Source organism: Ranitomeya imitator, chromosome 1 (genome assembly GCF_032444005.1).
Source record: "Ranitomeya imitator isolate aRanImi1 chromosome 1, aRanImi1.pri, whole genome shotgun sequence".
NCBI classification, from domain to species: domain Eukaryota; kingdom Metazoa; phylum Chordata; class Amphibia; order Anura; family Dendrobatidae; genus Ranitomeya; species Ranitomeya imitator.
This window is the reverse complement of record NC_091282.1, coordinates 796,365,486-796,377,533: the sequence shown is the minus strand read 5'-3', so window position 1 is coordinate 796,377,533 and position 12,048 is coordinate 796,365,486. Positions and strand designations below refer to the sequence as shown.

The window sequence follows — 12,048 nt, the reverse complement described above, 5'->3', positions numbered from 1 at the left end:
CCACCATTTGCTATAAGACGGTGGCTCTTGCTGTGCTGCGGTTATGGATAACATCCTGCTATCATTTCTATTTAGGAAACCTACTGTGGAAGATCGAACAGAAGACGGACAAAGCCTTCGCTTGTGGGAAAGTGACCATTAAAGGGAAAAGACATTGGTACGAAGCGCTTCCCCAGGCCTCATCCGTAGCTCTGAGTGACGATACTGCATGGATTATCAGAACGAACGGAGATTTATACTTACAGACAGGTATGGTGCTCCTTGCCTATGGGGGCCATGTGGGTACCTGCCTATGGGGGCCATGTGGATACCTGCCTATAGTGGCCATGTGGGTACCTGCCTATGAGGGCCATGCGGACTCTACCTATGAGGGCCATGCGGACTCTTGCCTGCGGCTCTATGCTGGCTCTTGCCTGCGGCTCTATGCGGGTCCTGTCCTTTCGTGGGGGCGTGCGAACCATTTCATATGGCTATATGCGGCCCCTTGCCTGCGGGGGTCATGCGGACTCTTTCCTGCGGCTCTATGCGGCCTCTTGCCTGCGGCTCTCTGCATTCTCTTGCCTGCGGCTCTATGCGGCCTCTTGCCTGCGGCTCTATGCGGCCTCTTGCCTGCAGCTCTATGCGACCTTTTTTCTGCGGCTCTATGCGGCCTCTTTTCTGCGGCTCTATGCGGCTTCTTGCCTGCGGCTCTATGCGGCTTCTTGCCTGCGGCTCTATGCAGCGTCTTGCCTGCGGCTCTATGCGGACTCTTGCCTGCGGCTCTGTGCGGGTCCTGGCCTTTCGGGGGGCGTGCGAACCCTTTCATACACTCTGCGGCCTCTTGCCTGTGGGGGCCATGCTTGCCCTTGCTTAGGGGTGCCATGCAGTCCATACAGACTACATTAAATCTGATGCTAACCGCAGCTATAGTAGCTTTCTTTGCTTGCTGCAGTTTGACCCCTTAAATGGCACTGTTAGTTACTGATAGAGGCATTTAAGGCTATTGTTTGCAGTGTTTTTCTGTTTTTGGCTCTCCTCATCCCCCAAGCGATGTGAATGTAGGGTACCAATGGGTTTTCAGAGCTGACAGGGGCCTACTGGAGTTCCCCCTAGGCCGCCATCTTGGTACTCCAGCAATGCAGGGCCACAGCTTCATTCAAATCTACACGTCTTCATGGAAAAAAATTGAAAATGTATAGTTCTTAAAGGAAAGGGAGTTAAAAAACGAAAAACTGGCTACAGCTTGAAGGTGCTAAATGCTTTTTCTGACTTTCCGCCAGGCCTCAGTGTGGACCGCCCCTGTGCCAGAGCCATTAAAGTTGACTGCCCGTGCCCATTATCCCAGATCACGGCCAGAAATAATGTGGTATGGGCCCTGACTGAGCAGCGCGGCCTCCTCTACAGGGAAGGAGTTAGCAGCTTCTCTCCGGAGGGTGAAGTCTGGCAGTGCGACCTGGTCAGGTACGTCTTATCTATGTCACAGATTATGTCCTCCGGTGCAGCAAGTAATGACCGCCGTGTTACCATCGCAGTGAGAGACAGGCACTGGAACCAGTCTGCCTGACACTGGGGGATCAGGACACCGTCTGGACTCTGGATACCAATGGCAACTTGTGGTTCAGGACAGGAGTCACCTCCAAAAAGCCTCAAGGAGAAGATGACCATTGGTGGCAAGTAGGCACTTTGTCTTAATTTGTGAGCTCCTTGTGTAGGGCAGCTCCATAGCCTCCATACTTGTCACCAGGCCCCATTATGACTTTTGTCTTTAATGAACCTCGTACATTACAGGTCAGCATCACGGACTACGTCGTCTTTGATAATTATACCTTGTTCCAAACCCTGATCCAGGCCACGCAGACAGTGGCCACGGTAGCCCAAGCGCCCGTGGAGAAGGTGGCTGACAAGCTGCGCATGACATTCTGGTCCCAGCAGTCCCAGTGCCAGCCCAGCTTACTGGGGGTCAACAGCAGCGGCGTATGGATCACCTCCGGCAAAAATGACTTTCACGTAGCAAAGGGGAATCTTATCGGTGAGTGTCAGCATTAGTCGCACCATCGTGCAATGTGATGGGAATTAACACTTTGTGATTCTGACAACTTTTGTCTGTGCACTTTAATTGTATTTAATGTTTTCCTCTTAAGAGTCGTAATTTTTTTTTTTTCTTTGAATGACATAATTTGTTTAACCATATAATGTACTGGAGGGAAAAAAAGTATAAGAAACTTGGGATTTGTTGTTATGCTATTCAGTATGTAGAAGAAATGATCTAGTAACTTAATTCTGCCGGTCGGTCTGACTACAGCGATGACAAACGTACTTCCTCTTATATTTTATGACTTTAACCCCTTAACGACCGCCGATATGCCTTTTCACGGAGGCATTTAAGGGTATTTAAACCACCGCCGCTTTTTAACGCCGCTGTGGAAAAAGTGTATAGTGCCCCCCCAGAGTCTAAATTTCTCCAGGGTCTCGGCTGCCGGGGGTAGCCAAGACCCCAGAGAACATGATTAGGGTCGGTATTTACTGACCCCAGGGTTGCGATCACCGTTATTGGCCATATAATGGCGACCAAAAAAAAAGTTCAATTTGCCATTTAATTTCTCTCTCCTCTCATGTGCACCTCAGAGGAGAGATAAATAAGGTCCCCGATTTCCCCCCCTGTACCGCCCGGTGTCCCTGTGTCCTCCTGCTTCCCTCCACGGCTGCCAGCATCTTCTTCCAGTAAGAAAATGGCGGGTGCATGCGCAGTGCACCCGCCTAGATCTGCCGGCTGGCACCCGGCAACAATTTATTATTATACATTTTTATAGCGCCATTTATTCCATGGCACTTTACATGTTAGAAGGGGGCAAATATAGACAAATGCAATTAAACATGAGCAAAAAAACAAGGCACACAAGTACATAAGGAGAGAGGACCCTGCCTGCGAGGGCTCACAGTCTGTAGGGGATGGGTGAGGATACACTAGGAGAGGATAGAGCTGGTTGTGCGGCAGTTCAGTAGGTTGAGGATCGCTATAGGCTTGTCGGAAGAGGTTCTTTTTGAAGGTTTCTATGCTAGGCGAGAGTCTGATGTGTTGTGGTAGAGAGTTCCAGAGTATGGGGGAAGCACGGGAGAAGTCTTGTATGCGGTTGTGGGAAGAGGAGATGAGAGGGGAGTAGAGAAGGAGATCTTGAGAGGATCGGAGGTTGCGTGTAAGTAAGTACCGGGAGACAATGTTACAGATGTATGGAGGAGACAGGTTGTGGATGGCTTTGTATGTCATTGTAGGGGTTTTGAACTAGAGTCTCTGGGCGATAGGAAGCCAGTGAAGGGCTTAGCATAGAGGAGAGGCTGTGGAATAGCGGGGAGACAGGTAGATTAGTCTGGCAGCAGAGTATAGTATGGATTGGATTGGTGCTACAGGGGAGGCCAGAGAGTAAGAGGTTACAGTAGTCAAGGCGGGAGGTAAGGGCATGCACTAGTGTTTTTGTGGTTTCGCGGTCAAGGAATGCGCAGTTTCGGGAGATATTTTTGCGTTTGAGACGGCAGGAGGAGGCAAGTGCTTGGATATGTGCCTTGAAAGAGAGGGTAGAGTCGAGGCGTGTGGGAGACTAGGGAAAGTGAGCAGCTATTGACCTTGATAGATAGGTCTGGTGGAGGGGTAGAGTGAGATGGGGGAAAGATGATGCATTCTGTTTTGTCCATATTCAGTTTTAGAAAGCGAACAGAAAAGAAGGCCGAGATAACAGACATTGTGGGATTTTGGTAAGTAAGGTGGTGAGGTCAGGTCCGGATAGGTAGATCTGCGTGTCATCGGCGTAGAGATGATACTGCATACCGTGGAATTCTATGAGCTGTCCCAGGCCGAAAGTGTAGATGGAGAAGAGTAGGGTTCTGAGGACAGAGCCTTGAGGAACACCGACAGACAAGGGGCAGAGTGAGGAGGTGGTGGGGAGGGAGACACTGAATGTTCGGTCTGTCAGATATGACAAGATCCAGTATAGGGCCAAGTCTGTGATCACAAGAGATTAGAGGATCTGTAGCAGAAGGGAGTGTTCCACAGTGTCAAAGGCAGAAGACCGGTCCAGGAGAAGGAGGACAGAGTAGTGTCGCTTGCACTTGGTGGTTAGTAGGCAATTGATGACTTTAATTAGGGCAGTTTCAGTTGAGTGATGGGGTCGGAACCCAGATTGTAACCTGTCAAAGAGCGAGCAGGAGGAGAGGTGGGAGGACAGTTCAAGATGGACATATTCTTCCAGTAATTTTGAGGCATAAGGGAGAAGAGATATCGGGCGATAGCTAGATACAGTGGATGGGTTGAGGGAGGGCTTTTTGAGGATGGGTGTGATCTTGGTATGTTTGAAGGATGAGGGGAAGACACCTGTTGTGAGTGAGGTTGAAGAGGTGTGTTAGGGTTGGGATGAAGACTGTGGCAAGGTTAGGGATGAGGTGGGACGGTAGCCGGTCAAGTTTGCAAGTGGTGAGGTTAACAGGAGGGTGGAGAGCTGATCTTCTGCCATGGTGGAGAAGCTGGTTTTGGAGGAACAGGGTTGAGCAGCTAAGAGGGGCTTTGGGTGCTGTTGGCCAAAGCTTTCTCTGATCGTATCGATCTTCTGTTTAAAGAAAGAGGCAAAGTCTTCAGCAGAAATGAGAGGGGAGGGAGGAGGTGCTGGGGGACAGAGTAGAGAATTGAATGTGTTGAAAAGCTGTTTAGGGTTGTGAGAAAAGGGAGGATATGAGAGATGAGAAGTTTGTTTTGCGGCAGTGAGCGTGGACTTGAAGCTGGCGAGGGACTGCTTGTATGCAATAAAGTGGTCGGCAGAGCGGGATCACTACCATCTCCGCTCAGCAACCCTGGAAGCCCGTCTCCGTTTTGTGGTCAGGCTGGTCAGCTAAAGCTGCCTGTTGAGTGTGCGAGTTTTACTATGCATGGGCGGGGCGGCCGAATCGAGTGTTGCTGTTATTGTGGTGTTATAAAAAGAGGCAGCAGCATCTGTGTCATGAAGGGAAGCTATGTCTGTAAGAGGGAGAAGGGACTCAGAGAGTGATTGTAAATTGAGGTGTTTGAGATTTCTGCGACGGTGAGTGAGTTTGTGGAGTGGGGGTTGCACACTAAGAGAGGAGAGGGAAGAGAATATCAGTAGGTTGTGGTCAGATAGGGGGAGGGGTGAGTTAGTGAGATTATTAAGGGAGCAGAGGCGGGTGAAGAATCAGGTCCAGCGTGTGACCATCTTTGTGAATGGCCTCAGAGGACCATTGACCAAAGGAGGCAGTCAGAGATAAAAGTTTAGCGGCAGCTGAGGTGGAAGTGTCACTGGGGATATTGATGTCACTCATGATGATAGTGGAGATGTCATCAGAGAGGAAATGAAGTAGCCAGGTGGTGAAGTAGTTTAGAAAGGTGGAAATGGCTAGTTCTGGGGGGCGGTAGATGACAGCCAGCTGGAGGTTGGAGGGGGAGTAGATGCGGACAGAGTGCACCTCAAACGAGGGAAGAGTAGCGGAGGGTGGTAGCGGGATTGGAGTAAAGGAGCAGGTGTCGGACAGGAGCAAGCCAACTCCTCCACCACGTTTGTTGCTGGGGCGAGGGGTGTGAGAGAGGTGGAATCCGCCATAGGAGAGTCTAGCTGGAGAGGCTGAGTCAGAGGGGGTGAGCCAGGTTTCAGTGATGCCAAGGAAGGAGAGTTTGTTGGTGATGAAGAGGTCTTGGATAAATGGCAGTTTGTTGCAGACAGAGCGTGCGTTCCATAGTGCTCTAGGTAGGGGGAACGGGGCAGTGGGGGCTGGATGAATGGGTACGAGGTTATCGTGGTTGCAAAGATGTGTAGAAGATCGTGGCAGGGGATTAGAAATGAGTGTGGAGATGTGTTGAGGAGAGCCGGGATTTGGGGATACGTCACCAGCAATGAGCGTTAGAAGGTGAAAGCAGGATAGGACATGATGTGGCTGTGTGTGTCTGGAGAAAAAGGATTGAATATGGAGGAACAGTTCTGAGGAGAAGGTGAGATGGCTGGGGAGTATTGAGGGAGAAGTAACTAGTTCTTTACTAGGTGGAGGGATTGCAGGAGATTGTAAGAAGGAAAGTAGTATGGGGGTGAAAGAGAAAAGAAACCGAAACATTGTAGTGGTTTAGTATTGTTACCTTCCAGTTAATTCCAGTCCAATTCATTCGAATTCAAAGTAATTAAAATATGTAACTTGAAAGATGCATGGATCAGACTCCTGGATCTGAATATATGTGCTAGTAAGAGGATTCTGCTGTGAGTTGATGTGGGGTTGTGTGGCCAGGACACATGTTCAGAGTTAAACAAAAGGTCATAAAAGGGTGGGAGGGGTTAGACTGACTGCTCATGGTATGCATGGAAGACACCAGAGAAGTGAAATACATTATGGATCCAAAGAGAAGGGTGAGCAGTGCATACCAGAGAAAATAAAAAGGCAGTTCAGATAGACATTCAGGGTCTAGGCAAAGCTGGAGACATTCAGTGCATACCTGTGGGAAGAGGAGAACAATAGGAGATTTTTCCTATTGGTTCATTTTGATCACTGTGATAGGGTCTATCACAGTGATCAAAATGAAATAGTAAATAAAAAAACATTTATCACCCCCTTAGTTAGGGAACAATAATGAAGTAAAATATATTTATTTCCATTTTTCCATTAGGGCTAAAGTTAGGGTTGGGGCTAAAGTTAGAGTTGGGGTTAGGGTTTGGATTACGGTTAGGGTTGGGATTAGGGTTAGGGGTGTGTCGGGGTTAGGTTTTTGTTTAGGGTTATGGTTAGGGGTGTGTAGGGGTTAGGGTTGTGGTTAGGGTTGGGATTAGGGTTAGGGGTGTGTTGGAGTTAGGGTTGGAGTTAGAATTGGGGGGTTTCCACTGTTTAGGCACATCAGGGGCTCTCCAAACGCGACATGACATCCGATCTTCAATTCCAGCCAATTCTGCATTGAAAAACCCAAACGGCACTCCATCCGTTCAAAGCTCTGCTGTGCGTCCAACCAGTGATTTACCCCTATATATGGGGTATCGGCGTATTCAGGAGAAATTGCACAACAAATTTTGTGGTACTTTTTCTGTTTACATTTGTGAAAATATAAAAAACTGGTTCTGAAATAAAATGTTTGTGAAAAAAAGTTAAATGTTCATTTTTTCCTTCCACATTGCTTCAGCTCCTGTGAAGCACATAAAGGGTTAATCAACTTTTTGAATGTGGTTTTGAGCACCTTGAGGGGTGCAGTTTTTAGAATGCTGTCCCTTTTCGGTATTTTCTGTCATGTACACCCCTCAGAGTGACGTCAAATGTGAGGTGGTCCCTAAAAAAAATGGTTTTGTAAATTTTGTTGTAAAAATGAGAAATCGCTGGTCAACTTTAAACCTTTATAATTTCCTAACAAAAAAAATGTTTCCAAAATTGTGCTGATGTAAAGTAGACTTGTGGGAAATGTTATTTATGAAGTATTTTATGTGACATATCTCTCTGATTTAAGGGCATAAAAATATTAAGTTTGAAAATTGTGAAATTTTAAAAATTTTCGCAATATTTTTTTTAATAAATAAACGCAAGTAAAGAAATGTTACCACTAATATGAAGTACAATATGTCACGAAAAAACAATGTCAGAATCTGCAGGATCCGTTAAAGTGTTCCAGAGTTATAACCTCATAAAGTGACAGTGGTCAGAATTGTAAAAATTGGTCTGGTCATTAATCTGCAAATTGGCTCTGTCACTAAGGGGTTAAACAAAATATTAAACAATTTTCACCATTTTCTGAATACCATAACTTTATTTTTCTGTAACTTTGAGAGCTTATTTCTCCTGCGGCGAGCTGTAGTATTTATGGTTCTATTAAAGGGCACCTGTCACCCCGAAAATCGCGGGTGAGGTAAGCCCACCGGCATCAGGGGCTTATCTACAGCATTCTGTAATGCTGTAGATAAGCCCCCGATTTTACCTGAAAAAGGAGAAAAAGACGTTAGATTATACTTACCCAGGGGCGGCCCCGCTGCTGGTCAGGTCGGATGGGCGTCTCCGGTCCGCTGCGGCGCCTCCTATCTTCTTTCCATGACGTCCTCTTCTGATCTTCAGCCACGGCTCCTGCGCAGGCGTACTTTGCTCTGCCCTGTTGAGGGCAGACAAAGTACTGCAGTGCGCAGGCACCGAGCCTCTGACCTTTCCGGCGCCTGCGCACTGCAGTACTATCCTCTGCCCTCAACAGGGCAGAGCAAAGTACGCCTGCGCCGGAGCCGTGGCTGAAGATCAGAAGAGGACGTCATGGAAAGAAGATAGGAGGCGCCGCAGCGGACCGGAGACGCCCATCCGACCTGACCAGCAGCGGGACCGCCCCTGGGTAAGTATAATCTAACGTCTTTTTCTCCTTTTTCAGATAACATCGGGGGCTTATCTACAGCATTACAGAATGCTGCAGATAAGCCCCTGATGCCGGTGGGCTTACCTCACCCGCGAATTTCGGGGTGACAGGTTCCCTTTAAGGGTGCGTGTCCACTGTCGGGATTTACGGCGCTTTGGATGGAGCGGAAAACCCTCTCCCCCCAAATTCTGAAGGTGTGCATTGCACACATTCGGAATCTCCGCACCCCATACATAGGGCCCTGTGATTTACCTTGCAGCGACGGAGCGTCGCCGCAAGATAAACAGACATGCTGCCATGGATGTATGCTGCTGCCACTAGGAGGCTGACACTATGCAAATAAAAAAGTTAGCTCCTCCTCTGCAGTGTACACCCCACCGACAGGAAGTAGGATATTCAGTTTAGCTTAGTGTCAGTAGGAGACACAGGTCTTTCATTAGACCCTTATCTACCTCAATGTGCGTCGTTTTCTTACAGGTTTTTCCAGAGGGACACAGGGTGAACAGTCATACCTGTAGTCCCACAATACGGACTATGAGTACGGCGTGTACTGCCACCCTGTATCCTCATAGATCCGACATCAGGACCATGATCCTAGTACACAAGCGTGCTCAGAAGTCCGGTCCTAGCTCCGTCCCCACCCACTCGCCCACCAGAGCCTGTCGATTGGAGGAGACGAGGACGTCCATCACCAGCTCCCTGGACGTCTCATACCTTCCTTGAATTAAGGTTAGTAACGGACGGCGTGGGATGTGTGAGGTGAGTATTTCCCCACTTGTCCCAGAGTAGGCAGGAAGTCGCTCTATAGGCGTTAATATAAGATGCAGGTTACCTTGGGCGGTCGTCACTGTTACTAGGCAGCAGGGATCTTGGCTGCAGACAGCATTTGCAGTCACTCCCTCATCCGCGCGGCGGCCTTTGCAGGCGGCTGCGCCCCTTCTTGCGCTGCTCCCCGCTGGTGGCTGCACGATCTTCCTTCCGGTGCGGCAGCCTTTGCATCCTCCCCGGCTGCGGCCGCACTGCCTTATGACTCGGCGCGGTTGCTTTTGCAGGCAGCCGTGCTGTCCCCTTTACTTCTGGCGGCCGCACTGTCCCCTTTACTTCTGGCGCCGCGGCCCTCTCCGGCGGCCGCCGGCCTCTAATTTAGGCCCCGGCTTCTGCTCGGGCCTACTTTTCCGGTGCCAACTCTGCCTACTTTCTCTTCTCTCGGGCGGGCTTTTCTCCCTCCCGACTATTATAGCTGCCCACCGGCGCCATCTTGGTGCTCCCCTACAGGCGGTTTAGACTGTACCCATTCCTGTACAGGGCGGCTAGCTCCGCCCACTACTCCCAGCTGCCCCATTCGGCCTGGGATCGCCGCTATCTTGCTGGGGAGCGTTCTCCTCCGGACCCGGAGGCTATTCCCGCCCCCCTTCCGATCTGAGTGCTGGTCCTTTCCCACCAGCGTGCGTCTGCACCGGCCAAGTTCCCCGCCTCCATCTTCATGCAGGTGCCCTGGACCTGTGTCCTGATGCCTGTCGCAGCTACAACCTTGGATCAGACTACAGGACACTACACCTGCTGTGAGTAGCGCTTTTAGCAGTTTGGCACTCCTCTCTGCATCTCTCCTGTTTCCCTAACCTTCTGGCATTCCTTAGTAGGTATGCTTACCATGCCTAATCCTATAGGAGAGTGTTCTCGTCCTCCTTTCATGCAAGCCGGTCACTGGTGTAATTATATTCTGTAACCGTGCAGACCCGTGCAGCCACTGGCGTAATATGATTTACAGTATTATACGTTCTGGCTGTCTCTTATGGAGTCAGGGCCCATATAATACCTTGACTCATGATTGTTCACGGCACTATTCTAGGGGCCTTTGAACTACCTCAATACAGAGCTTCCTATTTATGTGTCAGTACTTACCTCTTCTTTCTTACACTGGATTCAACCTAGAGCAGCTCCGGGATTTTATTTCCGACTGTGGTAGGAATAGGTTCTCCTACCTCGGATAGGAATTGGATTTTACTCTGTGCAGGCGTCGTCCAGTGTACAAGGCTGCTCCAAGCCTAGATCCAATGATTGGTTTTTGTGATAATACGTTCCTTCCTTCAGCAGGATTCGTATCCCTTTCAATATTATCCTCGTTTGTGTGGTGTCTTATACTTAGGTAAGTAGATCCACACACTACAATCCTCTCCCCGTTCCAGAGGGTCCGGGACGGATAGGGTCACTCATGTCGTCATAGGTAAGGATCTTCCTTTTGGCAGTCAAGTTTTTTACTGGGGCCTATGTACTCCTTCCTAGGGCCAACTTCCCATGGAATTGACATACTCCAGGTTTTCCATGGTCTCTCCTCCCTTGACTGCTCATGTCCAATTGTGCCTATCATTGCCCATCTTGTCATGCTCTCTAGCAGGTTCCCAGTACCCTACTCTCAAGTCTTTTCTTGTCATTTCAATTTAATGGTCCTTTCTGGGTTTTCTCTTGGAATCCTTAGTCCAGCCGTTCCAAAGAGGGAAGCGTCTCAGTTTTCCAATATTCCCCCTCTCCTGAACCTACTGCGAACTTGACCGCTTCTCTGTCTCTAGACCCTCCGGTTTCCAGTTTCTCCACCGATACAGTTACAGTCCTCCTCTCCCACAGAGAGCATCCCTCAAGGATACCAACGACGGACTAATAGTCCATGGCAAAGCAAAGTCGACCATTGAAGTGTCCGCCGCTTTATTGTGCCCTGTCTTTGTCTCCACCTAGACAGCAAAGTTTATAGACGCATGGGCTAAGCTGCTCCATCAGGGCACCCTTCATGGAGTCCAATCGGAGTAAATCGCTGTCCTTGCGGACTAATTTACTCTTGCAGGAAGTACATGGTATCCGCCCCTGCGGATGCCGCTGCAGGTGCTGCTTGGACATCCAGCAATATGATGCCCTTCCGAAGGACCATTTGCTTAAAGGGACACTGTCACCTGAATTTGGAGGGAACAATCTTCAGCCATAGGGAAGGGGTTATTAGGTGTTTGATTCACCCTTTCCTTACCCGCCGGCTGCATGCTGGCTGCAATATTGGATTGAAGTTCATTCTCTGTCCTCCATAGTACACGCCTGCGCAAGGCAAGATTGCCTTGTGCAGGTATGTACTACGAAGAACAGAGAATGAACTTCAATCCAATATTGCAGCCAGCATGCAGCCAGCGGGTAAGGAAAGGGTGAATCAAACACCCCAAAACCCCGCCTCCATGGCTGAAGATTGTTCCCTCCAAATTCAGGTGACAGTGTCCCTTTAAGTCGTGACAGGACTTGCCCTCTAGGAAGTCCCTCATAGCTTGAACCAATTATTAAGGAGGTCATCGGAAGGACAAGTTCTCATCTTCCTCAGACTAAACCTCGTTGTTCTCTTGGGACCGCGTGTGCTTTCCTTTATTTTATGAAAGCCTTTATCCAGGTCCTCCCTTTCTTCAGACATCGGACACTCCTGCATTTTTGCGAGGGGCGGGTCCATTTTCATTTTATACCTTCCTTTCAGGCTCTCAACCACTTCCAGAGTCTGTGGCAGCAGTTTTGTACACTCTGTGGATCACAGGTTCAGTGCTCTGCCCTTACCTTGCCGAGGTTCTCCATGGCTCTGTTAATCATTCTTGATTCCCTTCCCTTCGTCCTGCTCAGACTCATCCTTTGTAGCGTTCTCTCATCATGCTACCGGATCAGGGCGAGGTGCTTATATCCAGCTAAGGCCCCCTTTTCAG

At 49.2% G+C, this 12,048-nt stretch overlaps 1 protein-coding gene across 4 annotated transcripts in view; it reads left to right on the top strand.

The window, feature by feature from the left end:
• The window catches only part of TECPR2 (tectonin beta-propeller repeat containing 2), a 62,010-nt gene that overhangs the window by 40,716 nt on the left and 9,246 nt on the right, over positions 1-12,048 (top strand). For all 4 annotated transcript variants that reach the window (XM_069737865.1, XM_069737855.1, XM_069737846.1 and 1 more), the window contains 4 exons: positions 76-249; positions 1,260-1,440; positions 1,512-1,653; positions 1,768-2,008. In XM_069737865.1, the coding sequence (XP_069593966.1) occupies positions 76-249; positions 1,260-1,440; positions 1,512-1,653; positions 1,768-2,008 (738 nt within the window). The remainder of the gene's footprint in view (positions 1-75; positions 250-1,259; positions 1,441-1,511; positions 1,654-1,767; positions 2,009-12,048) is intronic.